This window comes from Colius striatus, chromosome 10, assembly GCF_028858725.1.
Source record: "Colius striatus isolate bColStr4 chromosome 10, bColStr4.1.hap1, whole genome shotgun sequence".
Classification (NCBI taxonomy): domain Eukaryota; kingdom Metazoa; phylum Chordata; class Aves; order Coliiformes; family Coliidae; genus Colius; species Colius striatus.
In genome coordinates, this window is record NC_084768.1 from 29697216 (window position 1) to 29717508 (window position 20293).

At 38.5% G+C, this 20293-nt stretch overlaps 2 protein-coding genes across 10 annotated transcripts in view; one reads left to right on the top strand and one right to left on the bottom strand.

Annotated features, from left to right (window-relative positions):
- PRDX1 (peroxiredoxin 1) overlaps window positions 1-20293 on the top strand; it is a 354386-nt gene that overhangs the window by 185194 nt on the left and 148899 nt on the right. The gene's annotated exons all lie outside the window — the stretch shown is intronic.
- The window catches only part of MAST2 (microtubule associated serine/threonine kinase 2), a 190336-nt gene that overhangs the window by 152392 nt on the left and 17651 nt on the right, over window positions 1-20293 (bottom strand). For 7 of the 9 annotated variants that reach the window (XM_062003288.1, XM_062003286.1, XM_062003282.1 and 4 more), the window contains exons 2-3: window positions 18764-18911; window positions 16191-16333 (exon numbers count right to left, since the gene is read on the bottom strand). In XM_062003288.1, the coding sequence (XP_061859272.1) occupies window positions 16191-16333; window positions 18764-18911 (291 nt within the window). Of the gene's footprint in view, window positions 1-16190; window positions 16334-18763; window positions 18912-20293 lie in introns of those variants that run through there. The other 2 variants (XM_062003292.1, XM_062003290.1) reach the window with 1 other exon arrangement.

The window sequence follows — 20293 nt, forward strand, 5'->3', positions numbered from 1 at the left end:
TAAAAAGATAAAATTAGGATGAGTGCAAGTTTGATTACATTCAAATACAAAGCCATAAGATTTCTTACTCTTCTGAGTCTTGGCATGATCCCTAGAGAAAATTCTTTCCATAAAAGAAGTAAAGCCTTTCCTGATTGCAGAAACAAAAGAAGCTTCTCAGAAGAGTGGTATCCTACTGAGTCTGACAGGATCCAGATAGAAACTAATTAATGCAGGAAACTACATTAGAAAACAGAGAATTCAATTCTACCAAAACGTTGGGTCTCCACAGAAGAAAAAAACACTGGCAATCAGGAGTAGCAATACACAGCTCCATCCCAAAAAATAATCAGCTAATAGAAATGGTGGGTGTTATTAAAACTGCTGAAGTTGTGAAGTAAACAAGCCTATATTGACAGAATGATCTCATAGCAGAACACAAATCTGTACAGTCCAGGTGGAATTCAAGGGAAGAAGTTCTTTCCAGAATAGGTAATGAAGCTGAAGAAACTTCTGTCTCCTAAGGTTTCCTCATGAAATCACTGAAGTAGAAAGCATCTAAATGGAAGTTTGAGCTGCCATGAGCAAAACACAAACATGACGACTGCAGCATGATTCTAAATGTACCTCAAAGTTATCAGACATCAACATTATTGGTTTATTGTTGCAGTTTGCTCTGTTCTGTGCTCCTTAATTTCTAACTCTGTCAGTCCCCTTTTCTTCTCAGCACTGCCTTTTGCAAACTGAAGCACAAGTCAAAGAAAAGTCCATTTCTACCCAGCCAAATAAGAGTCAAGGAGTACGCAGACTATCCAGGTGGTTTCAGAGCAGCTAAGATGATGTCAATCCCAGGCAAAATTATTCCTTTAATCCTGTAGCAGCTTTTCCAATTAAAGAAAAGGTAGAAGTAACATCAGTTGGGATTTTTATGGAAAAATAAAGTTAAAAAAAAATCACTGCAGTTTCCAAGAAGAGTTCTTAGGTGCTTTTGGATGGTGGAGGTGGGGGTCAGAGTGTTTAAATTACTGCATCTGCAGATAAAGACAACATGTAAACATCAGACTTAGAATTGTTTAGACCTTTTACCTTGCCTGCAAACTATATTTCTTAAGAAATGTATCTCTAGGACAGCAAACTTTCTGGGTTAAGAACATGGCTAACAACTGAATTTTTAAAAGTAGCTGTCAAGAAGAACTGCTACTGAATTTGGCTGTTCTGTGTCAACAGAACAGCCATGCACATAACATTATTCAGCATTATAACTGATGACCTAGAAATAAATATAAAACCACTGATGACAAAGGTACTGTAATAGCAGAGTATAAACAGTGAGGTCAGCATTGTCAGGGTTATGTGAATGACTTGGTAATGCTTCTCTATTCAAATAATGCAACCAAATGATAAATGACACTCATAGGAATTAGGATTCTGGCAACTATAGCAAGAAGGAAACATCTGCAATTCTGTAACTCTGCAGATCTCTCCTGAAGCCCTTTTTTTAAACATACATACCACATTTGCCAGTTTCCAGTCCTCAACTGCTGAAACTATGTTATGAAATTGGCTATACAGCACAGATAGTAGTTCACAGATTTCATCCTTGAATTGTTTAAAAGTTGTGTCATTATCTCCTTTTACTCACTGAACTAACAACCTCCTTTATCCTGTTTTTAAACCCTCCACTTCCCTTTTACCCATTTTTATTTCCTACTCAGGGGCAGGAAGAACACTACAATTCTCAGCACTGAAGAAGAGGTCCTTAACTCAGTTCCATAAAAGCTATAAAGATGCAGGTCTCTTTGCTGATGTTCCTTGCTCTTCAATAAGCTTTCTTTCTAAATCAGCTTATCTTTTTGAAACTGAAATCAACTTAAGCAAGTTTTTTTACTATTTTTTAGCTCTGCATACATATATTTTAGTTTCAGCCTTTAGGGTGGCTTTTTGAATTAAACTGGTACTGTATCCAGTTCTGGACTCCACCGTTTTAGAGAGGCAGGGAATTTCTAGAGAGAGTCTAGTGCAGGGCCACCAAGATGATGAGGGGACTGGAACATCTCTCTTACAAGGAAAGGCTGAGAGACCTGGAGCTGTTTAGCCTGCAGAAGGGAAGTCTGAAAGGGGATCTTATCAGTGCTTATAAATACCTAAAGGGCAGGTGTCGAGAGGATAAGGCCAGTCTTTTTTCTGTTGTGCTGTCACTGGGCACCAGGGGTAACAGGTAGAAGCTGGAACACAGGAAGCGCTGTTTGAACACAAGGAGAATGTTCTTTGCTGTTGACGCGAGGGAGCCCTGGTCCAGGCTGCCCAGGAAGGGTGTGGAGGCTCCTTCTCTGGAGGTTTCCAGACCCACCTGGACACATTCTTGTGTGACCTGATGGAAGGGAACCTGCTTTAGCTGGGGGTTGGGCAAGATCATCTCTAGAGGTCCTTTCTATGTTCTACCATTCTATGATTCTGATTTTGAACCAGAACTGAGCACTGCTAAGGATAAATGCAATGGTGTCGCTTCTCCCATGGGCTCTTTGCTAGAGTTTAATCTGTCTTAAGCAGCAGTCACTGAACATGTAAAGTCTACTGACATTCAAGACCCACCTGGATAAGTTCCTGTGTGACCTACTCTACGTAGTTCTGCTCTGGCAGAAGGGTTGGACTAGATGATCTTCCAAGGTTCCTTCCAACCCTTGAGATTCTGTGATTGTGTCCAGGTGGGGCACATATCCAGTCTACATACAGTTAACTGAAGTCTCCCATTAACATTTCATTCTACCATGTCAGACCTCATCACACCACAGTCAGCATCACCTATCTTCATCTTACGGTGGGTAACATAGGCCTCAGATTACTACTTCTTAATTAGATCCAGTGCTTAGATGTTCTGTGCTACTCCCTCATGCTTTGCCCATTTCAAATATGGGTGTGGAGGAGGGTGTTTAAATATGCAGCACCACTCAGACACAGCCCCAACCTCTTTAACCTGTCTACCTTGGGGACACAATACTGGGACACAGAACTGTATGTAAATGAGACAGCCAGTCCTTGGTACAGCCATGTCAGAATTGAGCATTTTATGGGATTAATTATCTGTAAAACCTACAGTAGAAAATGTAATAATTATATATATACGTAGTGAACATTATTATACAGTTTCCACTGCTCTGACCTGAGGGATTCAATACAGAACAGAAGCTTATAATAAAAAGGGTAAGATCAATTATGTAGCTTAGGTGAAATGGATTTAAATCTTTATCCACTTTACTTAACACAAAGTGGAGTTTAAACAACCTTTCACTGCTTGCTCCAGCATGTGAAACTATGATTACCTACTTTCGAATCCCTAAACTACTAGAGAAGTTTCCTAAAGTGCAAGGAAAAATGGAGCTAGCAACTACTAAAGGTTGTCTATGACTATTCTCAGGTGGAGATTTCATACAGTAGAGGCAAAATTTGATGATAAAAGCCTTGTTAATTATGGGACCAAAAAAAAAAAAAAGAGATCAGATAGCAGATGGAAGGACATGCATCATTAATATACCTCACTGAAAAAGTTAGGCACCACAATAGCTTTCCCTTGAAATTACTCTAATTTCTAGTAAACCAGGGGAAAGAGCAGCAGTTTACTTTTGCTTATGGAAAAATAGAAGGTTTCAGCAATTAGAATGGTAAGGGATATCTATCACATCATCAAAGAGCCGAGTTCAATGGCCAGATAAACCCACCAGTTAAATGGGTTTTTAATCTGTTCTTGACCCTTTCCCAGGGAAGTTGATACCCCAGATTTGTCTGACAATAATCCACACTTAACAGGATCCCCCAAGATTTTCAATATCTCTCATTTATACAAAGGTTTGCTCTCATTTTCTTCTTAAATCTACTGTATGTGGTACTGATTTCTAAAAAACATTTAGCATAAAGAAAACTGTGGAAAAAAAAAGAAGATAAACATTTCATTCAATTTATTAGAGGGCTCTCTTGGAATTAAGTTGGTTTGCTTCAGCTGCTTTGTTTCTAGATTTTCCCTGATATTCATACATGTTCATTTAAGCCATAATCTTATTAACAAATATCTGAATGGTGGGTGTCAGGAGGTTGGGGCATCCCTTTTTTCTATGGTATCTAGCAACAAGAAAAGAGGTAATGGGATGATGCTGGAACACATTTAAACATAAGAAAAAACTATTTCACTGTGAGGGTGAGGGAGCCCTGGCACAGGCTGCCCAGGGAGGGTGTGGAGTCTCCTTCCATGGAGGTCTTCAAGACCCACCTGGACATGTTCCTGTGTGACCTGATCTAGGTGAACCTGCTTCTGCAGGGGGGTTGGGCTAGATGATCACTAAAGGTCCCTTCCAACCCCCACCATTCTGTGATTCTGTGATAAGATTTTCTTTATACTCTGGTATAATTCAACTGTTTCTCAGTCAGCAACATCTTAAACACAGTATGTAAATTATACTGAGGAAAAATGTGTCAGTAGGCAAGTAATCATATAGAAAATAAAAAGAAGTCATTGTCAAATGGACCATGTTAAACAGCTGCCAGTTTAATCAGGATTGATGCTAATGCCTGATCAATATAATTTGACAATGTTAACCTGTTACGTTTCCTCTCAATTCAGACAGCTCTGCATGCACATCTGTTTATCTTGCCAAACTTCTCCAGTTTTTTCATTAGCCTGTTTTATTCTAATCAGATTCAAGATTTCTTTGATATGTGCATGTGCTTCAAATTTGTAACACTACCGTTTTTAACTTAATTTTAAGGCAAAACAACAAAACCCGACCTAACACTAAACAAAGAGTTAATAATAGATTTACTAATACCCACAAACTCGATTTACGTCGCATACCATCAGTTAAGCAGCTTGTCAATCGAAAGCCCACGATTCAGAACAATGTTCATTTAGCAAGGAGACACTACAGAAATAAAAGTTGTGCCAGAACTATTAAGTGTATGCTAAGAAAGAGATGTGCCATTTTTCAGGGACAGTAAAACTATGATACAAGACAAAACTGCGTAGCTATCACTAAGATTCCCAGACCAATAGTCCACAGCCCAAAGAATTTACAGTGCAGAAGGATTAAGGAGGTCACACAATAAGTATGCTTGTGCACAAAGCAGTCTGAACTTGCAACTTTTATGGCTATAGTCAAATAATTGTTAGTGTGGGAAGCTTTTCCTCCTGTTCCCTGTGAGGGACACCACAGAGAAAAACAAACACTTCTAGGAGAACACAGGAGAAAAAGGAGAGCTTAGGAACATCAGAACAGGCAGGAGGGATCGTAAAAGGGAACTAAGTCACATCAGAGACAGTATAATATGCAAAGCTGCAAACAGGCAACCAAGGTTCACAGCACTGATGAAATGCAAGCAGTAATGAACATTCTGACCTTTGTCTTCAACCCCTGGATTCTTGACACTGTGATAAGCACACTAGGTATTTTCCTTGGCAACAGCTCATCCATTAAATTTATTCAATTATCAATATTTAGAAAATTTTAGATGCAACTTTGCCAAAAGGAACCCCACAGATTAACTACTTGAAACAAATACATAAAGTATCTAACTACAAGTCTTTGTGTGAAAAATGTAGTGCATGCACTGTAACTTTCTTCATGTAAACAAGTCCCATAGCAGCATTCTCCACAGTAAAGGTATGCAAATATTTACTTCTCTTTTTGAGTAAAGATAAATACAGAAACCATGTTAGACCTGAAGTTTCATGTTTTATTTAAACTCCGAGGCAGAGAATTTTAATTCCAAGTTTCACATAATAATTTGTTTTCATGGACAAATTATGAACCCTGACATATGAGTTCATCCTATAACTACTTTTACTGTCACTATACCACATGACTGCATTAAAATAATGAGGTTTGAACTTTCATACCTTCAATTAGAGCTTTGTGGCTTCAAGCACTTAAAGAACAAATGCTGCCATTAACCTAGACCTTACCCTCAAGTATGCACCAAATATATTAACAATGTTACTGAATCATGAGGTCATTGCGAAAATGTCACTCTCAGTAGATTCCATCACAAAGCAAAACCTTGAGGATTTTAATAGGATGTTATTTAAGGTACAAAATTAAAATCTCTCATTAAGTTATCTCAACAGCTCATTTAATTTATCAGGCTCAAAAAATATTTTAAAGGTTATTTTAGGTTAATTACATTTCACATCCTTTCATGACAGATCTGAAACCCTGCACATCTTTGAATCCTCTATTATAAACATCTCCCCCTTGCCAATAACTTAAAGTTCACATTGACTTTTTCTGCATGTTTTTGCATACTTGAAATACAGTCTCAACAGTCAGTGTTTTATATTCAAGATGTACACAGAATATACTTTTTTATACAGAAAGTTGGTTATTGCAATAAACAACAAAAGCAAGAAGCACCTCAGCCAGTTGTTACACACTATTTGCTAACAAAATTGCTTAGGTAAGCTGGTTTTGTTTGAACACATGAAGTTACACTCTCAGCAAATTTTGCACTATACATACTTAGTTGTCCACAACTGCTTTCAGTGAAAAACATTCTGATCAATTCAAAATGCCACAATACAAGATTTCTCCTCATCTATTCCTATAATAAACAAAGCTTTGCAAAAAAAACCCAAACCAGCCTGGCCATTATTTATCCTAGTCTCTGTTCACAAAGGGAAGAACTACAGATATTGACTCTAGAGCAAGCTTGCTAGTCTAATGGTTATTCTGACTTCATAGCTCTTTTTCTCATAGCACAAAGACTTTGCAGTTCTCACCAGGGAAGAGTTTAAAACTCGCAATTCCTACAGAAATGCTTGGGTTAGCAATAATAATATAGCAAAGCGAGGTAAGAGAACAAGGTATTCCTTGTCTTTTGAACAATTGACTTGAAAATCTACATTACACAATCAAAAATAAGAGTGACACGGTGACACTATACACAGCAACTGTAGGAATATTTCATAGCACTGTCCATTTGAGCTTCAAACACTTGCCAAGCACTCACAAACTGAGCTTTACAGGAAGTCTATGAGGTATGAAGCACTCCCAGCTGATGATCAAATGGCTTAACCTCTCTGTACTTTAGCTTATCAAAGTTCAGATATCAGGATTGTTGCATAAGTCTCAGGCTTTAGTACTGTGTTTCTCCTATAAGGCTACACTTAGCCCTGCCAAGAGATTTCACCTCTCCCCCTCCAGTAATCTCAAGGCAATAAAGACTTTAAATTAACTGTTGGAAAAGATCCTGAGTTGCAGCTGTTCAGAGGTGAAGCACATCTTTATTTCCCTCCAAGTGGTAAAATAAACATCACTGTGTCTCTGGAGCTGAAACTGTTTGGATGGCTGGAAAAACACATTGCATGGCTTGGATAAACCAAACTGATACAGTGTAGGAAAACACACCAAACAAAAAAATGGCAGTTAAGCATGGAGGACTTGGCTACTTATTTCTAGAGCATCTCCAAAGCTTTTCTTTAGTCAAAGAGTTACAGGGGATTTTTAATAGATGTCCTAAAGCTCAACAGTTTTCATTACTGGAAGGAAGTAGTTTAAAACTCAGGCAAACAAACTAGTACAAGTTTAAAGACAGATCCATCTATTATCACATCCTAGGAACCAGTTGCCAGAAGCATTACCAGACACAGAAGGTTGCCGTGTTAAAATATTGAACACAGACATCTCACACTGCCTTTATATGGAAATACTTGACAAAAATCAGGTAAATGCACTTTCCTGGGTGAAAAATTGGTGAGATGGTCAAGTCCAAAGAGTCCTTGTTAGTGGAGTTAAATCCAGTTGGTGGCCAGTTGTGAGTGCTGTCCCCCAGGACTCAGTGCTGGGGCCACTGTTTTAACATTTTTATTAATGATCTGGATTAGTGGATAGAGTGCACCCTTAGCAAGTTGGTAGATGACACCAAGCTAGGTGGAAGTGTTGATCTACTTGAGGGTAAGGGAGCGTTACAGAGAGATCTAGATAGGCTGGATTGCTGGGCCAAGGCCAATGCCGTGAGTTTCAATAAGGCCAAGTGCCAGGTCCTGCACTTGGGCCACAACAACCCCCAGCAGTGCTACAGGCTTGGGGGGGAGTGGATGGAAAGCTACCAGGCAGAGAGGGATCTAGGAGTGTTGGTTGACAGCCAGCTGAACATGAACCAACAGTGTGCCCAGGTAGCCAAGAAGGGCAATGGCATCCTGGCCTGTGTCAGAAACAGTGCTGTCAGCAGGAGCAGGGAGCTGATCATTCCCCTGGACTCAGCTTTGGTGAGGCTGCACCTCGAATACTGTGTCCAGTTTTGGGCCTCTACAAGAAGGATATTGAGGTGCTGGAGAGGATCCAGAGGTTGGCTGCCAAGCTAGGAAAGGATTTGGAGCACATCTCAGATGAGGAACAGCTGAGAGATCTGGGGCTGTTTAGCCTGGAGAAGGCTCAGAGGAGACCTTCTTGCTCCCTACAACTACCTGAAAGGAAGTTGTAACGAGGTGGGAGTTGGTCTGTTTTCCCTGGTAACAAGCAACAGAACAAGAGGAAATGGCCTCAAGTTGTGCCAGGGCAGGTTCAGGCTGGGTATAAGGAGGAACTTCTTTCCTGCAAGGGTTGTCAGGCATTGGAACGGGCTGCACAGGGAGATGCTGGAGTCACCATCCCTGCAGGTGCTTAAGAGAAGGTTGGATGTTGCAATTAGGGAAACAGTCTAGTGGTTGATAGGGCTGGGACAAAGGCTGGACTCAATGAGCTTAAAGGTCTCTTCCAGCTGAAACGATTCTATGATTCTATCAAATCATAAAAACAACCAATTTTTACTATTTTAAATTAAAACCCAGACTTTTTATAATCTGCATTGGTAGGTCCAATGAACATAAGCTGGAATACAAAAAGTTCCACTTAAACACAAGGTAAAATTTCTTTGCTGTTGAGGTGAGGGAGCCCTGGCTCAGGCTGCCCAGGGAGGGTGTGAAGTCTCCTTCTCAGGAGGTTTCCAAACCCACCTGGACATGTTCCTGTGTGATCTGATTGAGCTTTAGCAGGGAGTTGTACTGGATGATCTCTACTGGTCCCTTCCAACCTCTACCATTCTATGAGTCTATGTTTTTTATATAGAGGTCAATAAGAACCACAGAACAACACTATTATGGAACCAAGCCTCACTCAGTTACAGTTACAATCTAGGTTCAAGACAGTCTGAATAATTATTTATATGTTATCTCTTAAGTTCCCCACAGTTGCCCTAGCAAAAAAAAAGCTAATTTTCCATGCACATTACAACAGTTTCTCACTTTACAGCTACAATAGTTTTGCTGTCAGGAACAGAACTGACTGCATGTGCCAAAAATCAGTTCAACATATTCACAGACAAAAGAAAAAAATAACACAAAGCATCTGAAGATAGTGTGAACCGCAATCATTCAAACTGACAGTCTAATGCCTAACAATTATCACAAGGCAAGCTCTATGAATTCCTATTTCCTATGATGACAAGCCTCAGGTTACACAGAAGGGTGTTCAAATTTTCTTTCAAGTATGAAAGTCTCCTTTGAACCAATGAGACCACTCCAAAACGGTGAAGCGAGTAAAAAGGTGCTGACTATGTTTAAGTAACATGCTGAAGTTTCTTTGGAACAAGATGCTGACTGTGTTTAAAGGATATACACTATTTATTTACAATAACCTCAATACAGATTTTATCACAGTTATTTACTGTTCTTTACACAGATACACTCTAGTTAGAATCATAGAATGGTAGGGGTTGGAAGGGACCTTTAGAGATCATCTAGTCCAACCCCCCTGCAGAAGCAGGTTCACCTAGATCAGGTCACATAGGAATGTGTCCAGGTGGGTCTTGAAGAACTCCCAGGAAGGAGCCTCCACAACCCCTCTGGGCAGCCTGTGCCAGGGCTCCCTCACCCTCACAGTGAATTCAGAATAAGTTTTCTAGTGAAAAATATGTCAAGACTATCAGTTTTGAATACCACTATGAAGCATGTGTCCCGAATCTATCATGAAAACACACAGAATATTAACACATACGTTTAGTTTCCCTACCAGAAACACCTTAAATCTGTTACAAAGTCTCTATGAGCACTCAACACTGTCCAATGCTTAGAATTTTGTGCAGAATACTTATACATTCAAAGAAGCACTTCTGCTGTTTGCTTACAGTATCATTTACTTATTTCCAAAATCTGTATGCTACTCTGTTCTGCATTACCAGATCTATAGTCCTTTGTTCTTACTTTCGTGTTGTATCATACACCTCACACTGATATGTGTAACTCTCTGTTAAGTAGTTGCTCCTTACCTTTTCCTCAAACCCAGTCCTTTAGAAACAAGTGCAAGTCTGGATAATGCTTTAGTCCTTCAAGCAACACTCATCTTCTATCTGTCTTTTTATAGCCACATCTTCCAATATTGATAATTTACTCAAGCTCTACAAGATTTATCCAGACTCTTTAGCAGAAGTAAATGCAAATTTTTAATTAAATAAACTTAGACTTCACATGGTCTCAATTTGGCAATCCACTTATCTCAGGTTATTACAAGTGCCATTTTAAAATGCAATTTCCATGAGTTCATACAGTAATAAAATTCACTCAGTCATACAACCACAGTTTCTGTAATGTTCTGTTTTACTAACAATATAAAAATGTGAAATTCTGCTTGTACAGTCAAGTATTGAAAGCTCTCTACTCCCTAAAACAATGTACCATCTCCACTGAATATAACTTTAGGGATTATTCTTAGATAAAAATATTTTCAGTTGTACTGGGAAACATTTAAATAGCCAACATGTTACTACCAAAAATATAAACTAAAAGTAAGATTATCTATTACAAAACATTTTGGGAAAGGAGCAGCTGTGTGTTTCAGAACACACAAATGTAAATGAAGTTCTCTCATCAGATTCAACTGTCTGCTTCTGTAGTAAGTACCCAATAAAGCAGCAGGAGGTAGCTCAATGCACAACTGGCTTTAATGATTGTCCCCCAACTAGTATTGTACTTTTCAATTAAAAGACAGAAATTACATCTAATTCTTTTGTGAGGAGGAAGAACTCTCAGCTCTGTGCCCTCACCTCACTGCCAGCATGTATCTCAGGCAGAACGTGGAGAGCGCAGTGGAAGATCAGCTACTGTGCTTTGCAAACAAACTAATTTGCTAGTCAGATATCTGCTAGTCTACTCCTCCCAAGATCTCATCATTGTGAGACTAACAACCACTACTCAAATGCCTGCATGAAGTGGAGATGCTAAATAATGAACATTAAATCCATGAAAGCACTAGGGACTAAGTAGGAGACCCAGAGATCGAGTTTTCTTTTATAATTAGGAGGAGTTTTGAAGCAGAGTATAAAGAAGCTTGAATTCCTAGTTCCACTGCACTTCATCAAGCCTTTTGAATTATTAATTTCTGCACTGAATTGACAATCAACATAGAATTAAGGTACCCTTTATTGGCAGTCTACAGGAAAACACCTCTAGCTCTCCTTTAGGTTGGCCCTTTCGCAATGGCATCATTTTGTGTTGAAAACACAATTTATAATCCTGAGACCTCCAGTACTCCAGCACCACCTAGCAGGCCACAGACCAAAACACAATTAGGAAACGCAGCTTCTGACCCAAAAATTGTGAACACTGATTATATAATCAGCTCGAAATAATACCTTCTTTTTTTAACACGTAAATCTTTATTTTTATTCATAGCTGTCCAACCATCGTCTCTGTTACCAGACCGTTGCAAATCACAGTAGAGCATTAAAATATGAAGCTAATTCATACTCCAGCTAAAAACAAAAGAAAGGGCCGGGTTATTAGCAAGTAATTTCTGTGGAACACGACCCCAGAAATAACATGCGTGTGCTGTAAAATCACTCTCGGTCACTGCGATCTCTACAAAGGCTTTACAAAGGCTTCCTTGTCCCTTGCCACAGGCCCGCCCGCAGAGGGCAGACCTGCACCATCAACCTCAGTCGCCTTCCCAAGAACAGCATTTGCCTTCAGCTTTCATAGGGATTGCACGGGAATTACCCCAATGATCACCCTGAAACCCCAACCTGTAGCCAACTAGTCGCTCTTCCAAGTAGCCAGGAACGATACAGATTTAAAGTACATCCTTTTGTAATGAAAAACAAGCTGCACAGGGGAAATTGTGTATATTAGGTACAATTGATTCTATTCCTAATATTTCTAAAATGAAATTATAAAGCAAAGAAGTAAAATCTAGAAAAATAAACAGTAAATATTCTCTCCTACACCTAAAAAGCATGCCCTATCCTTAACACCAAAATAACACACCACAGTGTGAAGTGCAGCTCAGTCACCAGGTTTGCAATACACACTTCCTTGCAGGGCCAAGGACCTGCCATCACAAGGACAAACATTTTCCCCATTCTGCTCAGTATTGCCTAATCCACACAGCATCAGGGAACTAAACTGTCAGAATAAATCAGGCTGAACAGGCAGCATCATTGGCCCAGTGTTAATTCAACACAAGAAGTTCTTCGGCTGGTTAGTAATTCCAAGTCTTTGCATTTGAGCCTTTCTATCTTCCAGGTCATTATTCAAAATCTGAGAAGTGTTAGTTTTTCCTAACCCCTTCTTCTAGAACAAGACCAGGGGAAGGTGAACTATCTGGCACTCTCTGCAACAGCAAAGAATCCACAGTTGTCTTACTTTGTAAGGTAGTGGCTAAAAACAAAATGAATGTAAAACTATAGGTTGTTTGAAATTCTTCTCTGAAGATGAGACTGACCCTACAAAGAAAATCTTGCCTATTTGGCATCAGATGATTAAAAAAGCACCAACTGCTTAATCAGCAGACTTCATCTCTGGAGATGAAGAAATGGCTTAAAACAGAAATGTTCTGTACCATGTGGTACATAATATAAGGAACAGAACTGCCACCACCCAGCTAGAATCCTAAACTTCATTTTCAAAATAACATTCAGTTTTTCAGTTCAAGGATTAGAGTGAGTTTCAGTTCATCTCCCTCCACCAAATGTAAACACATATTCCATATTAGCATAGTGCTCCAGTTGAGTAACCTGTCCTTAACAATAAACATGAGGGGAAAATCATCCCTTGCCCACCCATAAATGTTCCAGTCCCAGAATATTAACACAGAACAGCATTGTTTCTGGCTGTCAATTTCACCCAGCTTGAGTTCTGTCAAAAATATTTGCAAGAAAGACACTTGTAATCTACTTCCTCTACAGTAATCAAAACCTTCTCTTCACAAGCTCTTTTTGCTTTCTAAAATTAACAAACTCTGATGCTTTTCATGCCCTTCCTCTTAAAGAGGATGCGTTCGTATTCCCAACCATTCACATCAGATGCCTTCAAAACACAAGTCCAAGTTTTGACTTCTTTCACAGGAAGATCAAGATTTCAGATAAATAAAGCCCCAAACTAAGTCATAAGATATTTTTCACATGATTATCCTTTTGTTTCTTATAGACATGTTATATACACACCTTGTGCCCCTAGTTTTTACTATATTTGAGTCTTGAGAGCAGAAAACACCACTCAGATATCCACAATGATGCTTTATGGTTTTTTCTCTCTGATTACCTCCTCGGATATTTTAGAGATTTAAAAGTCTTAAATAGGATGCTCCCAAACAGAACTCAATCTTCTAGGATCAGAGCCATTAGCATCTTAAGAGTAGGTGATCAGCTGAAGGTCATCCCCTTGAAATCCTCACATATATTTAGAAGGTGCACAGATCAGATCAACAGCTATCGTTCCACGATGACAGCACTTAGCATTCAGTCTACCCTGGCTTCTTTCTCAAGTCAAGGATTTACTGGCAACTACCACAGAGACATATTAATCCAGACCATAGCACAAGTATGAGTGGAAAGATTGTCTAACAATAAATTGTGCTTATGTAGTTTAGCATGTTGGAATTTGCTGTATTTCCAGTCCTTGAGTTGTTGCTAATAAGTAGTCTAGCTATCAGTCTTGTTTTAGAAGCTGAAAACTAATTTCCATACTTGCAAAGCAAAAAGATAAAGTTGAAAAGAATGCAATTTAAGCACTGCAAACAATCTGTACTATTAGCAGTGGTTAGAAAGTAAAAAACCATATTACTGAATGCCAGCAAAGCAATTTAGCAAAGGAAAATCCACTGATACCTTCAGTGCCAAAAAAAGTGCCAAGAAACAATGCACACAGCTTTGAGTATTCTGGCTTTCCCATACCATACTCCTACTTCTCTCTAGCTATCCCTCTATTGTATTACAACAAATAATAAAATAATTAAATGCTCTAGCAATCAAGGCTGGCATATTAAAATGACACTCTGCATTACTGAACCTGCTCATCTCCTAATAGAGCTATTCTTTAAAGGAGATTAATTATACTGGCAAGAGGCCTTTTGCTATTTTAATTTGTGAAATGTATTTCAATACCACAGGCATATTAAACCAGCTGCAAACATGGAACTAGTTCCAAGATCCCAAGACTCACTGCGTTTCATTGGTGTTCATCTTGTGAGCAGCTCTTTAGTCTTTGCTTTAGAGGCCCAGTTCATATAAAAATTCTTAATTTGTAGGCTTAATTAAATGCACCTGTAATTAACATACAGCCCACCAAAAATATATAGAGGCAGGACAGTGACCATGTACCTAACACCATCATAGACAGATAGATACTAGATTTCTAGCTGAATTTCTCTGCTTTATTTAGAAAGCAGAGAATTTTAAATTATTTTAGAAGAAGTTACTGGCGTTGCATTTCACATCCGAATATTTGATAGCACAAACATCACCCTGAGAAAATGGAAATGCATCATATCAGTAACATGCAGAATTGTTACACAAACACATCTGCAACTCACTGACTTGTACACCACTGTTAAGCAAAGAACTAGTATCCCAAATTAAATCTCCGAGAACTAATGCTTCATTTTAAACCATAGTTAGTTTCTTAAGTTTCAAGGTATTTCCGTGCCTCTGGACAACAAGATTGTACTTTAACATATTAGTTTTTTTAATCCTCAACAGATAAACACTCAGATGTCAAGTTTATATCAGCATTTTTCCTTTATGTTGACATAGTTGAATTGTAACCACTGCTAAGAATATAAATTTACAGCTAGCACTGAACAGGCACCAAACCAAGACACAACACAAATCAAATTAGAAGAATTTCAATATAGTAGCACGTGTGAAAATGCTACAACTACCAACAGGCCATTGTGAAACCAAAATTAGTGGTAACACAAATGCATGGGGTTTTAACTTTGAAGTTTTAAGCTATTTTCATGGCCTGGTGGTGCTAAACTGTATATGATCCCCTCCAAAAACTCTAAGGGCTATATCCAACGTACATCTTTCTACTTAAGGGGTCATTGCTTCTCATCAGTCTTAAAATGTAATATGCATTTACCCAGTTACTTGCAGCTCTATAGAGTGGTGCACATCAAAATTTCCTCATGTCAGTAAAACCTGTTGTACAGGCAACTCTACGAAAGTTCAGCAAAGTATTGCTTTTAGCCTACTATTTAGCAACAATTTCTGCTGCATACATGACTGCTCACAAATAACTCTTTTCCTGCTGTTGTATTTTTCTTCTCCTTGCACTTCAGTGATTTCAGATATTTAGGGTTAATAAGGGACATCTACAAACAAAACATATGTTACTTTTGATTTGCAATTCAGTCTTGACTATAGCCATCTGAGTTTTCTCCCCAGTACAGAATACTCTCTTCTTATAAAATGATGATTCAACAGACACAATGTTCTTCAAAAATTCATTCCCTTTACCAAAACCTCTTGACAGAAACCACACAGAAGAGCAGAGGTTAGTTCCAGCTCTCAGTTCCTTGGACAGTTATCCCGTTCAGCTTTACCACCCCAGCTGTTCTCTAGGGAAAGCTGTTTCCTGATTAAACTAGTTTGAAATGGTCAAATTTCCATGGTCACATCTCCCTAGACTTTAAGTGATATTTGCTTTCAGATACCAGGCAGTTTAAGGAGCATTAACAAGAAGCATCCCCAAAAAGAAATTATTCTTCTCATGCACATTTTTTTTCCTGCTTTTTGTCAAAAGCAGGATGAACATATTCTCTTCCTAATTCACCTTCTACCCTAAAAAGGGCCCAGAGGAACCAAATACTGCATTCACTGAGCAAGAGCAGGGAAAGCAAGGTAAAAATTAACACATGAGATCATAACACTTTTTATTTATAGCACAAAATCATCATGAGTATCCCCAGACTCACCAAACCAGCCGTAAGTGAAGGAGCAGATTGTCCTAGAGACTGATTTCTCATGCGGACCAGGTTTGAGGTATCTCCAGGTGGCTGCCATATCGTCTGTCCCACTCCACTGTGGACACTATTCGATAGGGGAAGTAGCTGTTTTCCTTCAAAAACAAAACCAAAATACTGTCAGCTTGTTTTTATACAAGTTTTAGAGGTCAAAATACAATGCTGAAAATAAATACCGCATGTGGAAAAAAAGCACTTAATAAAAAAGGCAATTTAAAGGTTTTGGTAGGTTAGAACTTGAATTCACAACTAGTGTGTTCTTACATTATGTTTGGTACGTATTTCCAAAAGATCTATTTTACATTTTGAGGTAATGGGTAAATCCAAAACCTTGCAGAAACAGACTTCTACAACTTTATACCCTTCTATACTTCACAGAGCTTAAAAACAGTATTTGCTGTCAATTCAAAAACTGTTTTGCCCTAGAGAAGAACAATATTAATGCTGCAAATAAGTATCATTTTCAAACTGTTATGAAAATGCATTCATAACTGTTAAATAATACCTCTTCTAAATAGCTTAGCCATCTAGATATCCCACATTCTCCTGCCACTGGAACACTGAGCAGTAGATTTCATGCAGCTGTGAGGAGAACACAGCGTATGTTTAAATATCATTTTGCTTTGTCTAAAAAAAGTCACTCTTCAACAATACCATATTATCTTAAAAGCAAAACATTCTGTAGCTTTCCCAGGCTCCCTTGCATCTGATTGATTAGTGTAGATGCTAATCTCCAATGCTATATTTATTAGTAGTGAGAAGAGTAGCTCCTATCTCAACAAGTTCTCACCACTGTACTTCACTGCAGGAAATACAGTAGCCATTTAAAAGGATCTGCTCAATACATTTTGGTTTCTAGTCAATATATCACTCCTTTTTGAAAAATGTCAAGCAGTAAATTACCACAATGTGAAAGAACCAAAGTCAAAGTAGGTCATATTTTGACTCCACTCCATGAAGCTTGACAGTTTACTCGTATGTACAATGTCATTTACAAAAGAGAGAGATGAAAGATAGTCGTGTGGTTAAAAACACGTGAATGAAAAGGTCTGTAAATCTGGCTTCCACTATTAGCTTCCAGATGACTTTCTAACTTTGGCCAGTCAACCTCTGTACTTCAGTTTCACCATGTGCAAAACGGGAGTGAACACTATCTCTTTTGGACTGCAAGACCAAATTTCACACATCCCCTTCCAAGCACAGTGAAGGCAGTTGCAGTCAGCAGGCTATTACATGCTCTGATACTATAACAGGATTCACAGAGGACTAAGGGTTTTGTTGCATTAAGTAGCAGGGGGAAGTCTACATCTTCAAATCATATACACTGTAGAAAAAAATACTTTTTCTCTCAGAGGCAGTCAACTATTTTACAAATTCAACTTCACCTTTCATTTAGATCAGAAAGATTTCCTTCACTGAATAAAAGCAGCTACAGTATTTGAAAGACTGTCATATAATGCAATTAGCCAGGATGCTGGAGGGGCTGAGAGAGGCCTTTGGTTTTTTAACTTTTGGTTTTTTAAAACTTATTTTAAGTTAACTTTCTGTGAAAGTGACAAGCAATGGGCCAAAAGCACATTAACAGAATGAGGCAAAGTCTGTGAGAGATGAGAAGGCTCCGTTTTGGCTAGCAGAGAAACAGCATATTAGTACCTTTTTCCCAGACCCACTCAAACTGCTTACAGCCATGGACATGATTTTCATGGTTTGCTCATTTTCAAGATTATATGGAAATAAAACAACTCCTCTGCACAGATCTAAAACTACAGAAACATATGTTGCTGGCTTTATCTGAGTAAAGCACGAACAAAAATATCCTATAACAGCAATTCAAATCATATCATTATCTAACAGTCCAAAATGCCAGTGCTTAGGAGCAAGAATGACATCATTTAAATTTCCATAGGATACAAGTTTTTTTGTGGCCTTTTAGTGACACAAAAGCTGAATGCAGGTCAAGAGTCAAACAGTTAAGCCAATCAGTTTGCATGCACAACCATTTACACTTTTTAAACTTACTTGCTTCTGTTGTAAAAATAAGGTGGGGAAAAAAATTCATACAAACTGAAAAAATATCTAGTTAGTAAGCAAAATTTTTACTTTGAATCACAAATATCTACAGTGCTCTTGAAGCCAAAAGGAAACGGAGTAACTTGAACCTCATACAAAAGCCAGCTCCCCAGTAAGAAACAATATGGCAAAGTTGGCAAGCTTACAGTCACTGCTGACCTTAAAAGTAACAAGGGTTAAGAACGTATCACTATGCTGCCTAAAGTTCCACAGCTCCAAAGTTTTTACTCCGGGCAATATACAGAATTTCACTCCAAATCCAGTCTCTTTTTTACTCTTTTCTAACATTTCTTTTTGCGTCTTTCTCTTACATAAAATTTCCATGCCATCCCAACAAGGTCATCTCTAGTTTTAAATGACTTACCAATATCTTTCATTGCAACTGTTATGCCAACAAGTAATACTGCATCTTTAATAACAATGAATTGTCCCGTAGTCTTTAAGAAATGGCATACCTGACAGAGAACTTGCCAAACTACCTCTTCGTAGCTTGCAGTCATCTTGACTTAGCTGACGATGGAGCTTGGTTTTCCCAGCAGATGAAAAGATGTCAGGATTGCTGAGCTTCCTGCAGCGTAGTGGAGTGGACTCTGTTATCATCTCCTGTAGAAAGAAAAACAAGCAGAAGATTGTTAATGACAGCTAAGTATCTGCTTTCTGAAACTCACCATCTCCAAAGCATAAACAAGACTGTTTAAAGAACAAAAAATCCACACATACACACCATCAACACGCTCCCTCCAAAAAAGCTCAATACTTTAAACTCTCCCTCTTTTGTGCCACATATCTATGCAGAAAGCACATCACAAGATCCCAGACAAATATGGTCCTTGAACATTATGGTACAGTAGTTATTTGTTGTAGGTGTGCTGAAAGAGACTACTGAAAAATCGGGTTCTCCTCTGATTCGAACTATTTCCTGCTAAAGCAAGGAGTATTCTCTCTGAATTTCTTGACTATTTCATCTACCCTATGAGTAATATATCTATAAACTGTTGCAATGTCTAATTGCAACCCAGAACTGCTATTAAAAGTTACAGCTCTACTACAAGATCATATGTGTCACTATATAATAATTGGGATAGAGATCATTCTTTGTGTAATGTCTGTCTTATTACTATAAACAAAATTAGACATTTGTCAGAAACACTCCCACACACATACAATCTTTTCACAGCAAACTTTCAATCAAAACAGCAGTAGGTAGAATAGTGGCAAGCACAACCAGACTCCTTTCTTCATGCACTGAATTGCTCTGGAAGCATCAAGCTCTCATTTCACATCAGAAAGAGATTTACAAGCATAGCTATCATACCCAGAGGGGTTGTGGAGGCTCCTTCCTTGGAGGTCTTCAAGACCCACCTGGACATGTTCCTATGTGACCTGATCTAGGTGAACCTGCTTCTGCAGGGGGGTTGGACTAGATGATCTGTAAAGGTCCCTTCCAATCCCTACCATTCTATGATTCCATGGATTTGAAGATAACGTGACACTTTCTATTATAGCCTGTAAGATGGATGCACAAATTCTCCCTTCTCTGCAGTACTGCAATCCATTCCACATCTCAATGCATTGCTCCATCTTATTTCAAATGCCTCTCATTAGGTATATAGCACTTCAACCCATGCTTATCTTCCTAAAATCTCATCTGAGGCAGAAAATAAACTGAAAGGAACATTTTCACTGCATGATATATCACCACATGGTTTAAGGTACTTTTAATCACATTTAAATCAAAAGTTAACCTACCAGCAGTGGATTTTAATTAAAATGTGCAGATTCCAGTCAAAATCTATTTCTGAAGTCATTAATTAAAATCTCTTCTACTTCAATAATAATTGGGGGAGGGGGAGAGGAAGGAAGGGCATGAATGAGGGGTTTTACATTTAAAAACAAATATCGGATTTTAAATGGGATCTTCACTTAGCTCTGAGTCATTCTCAGCTTTTCTTGGACCCCATCTCCTTTTAATCATGAAATATTTG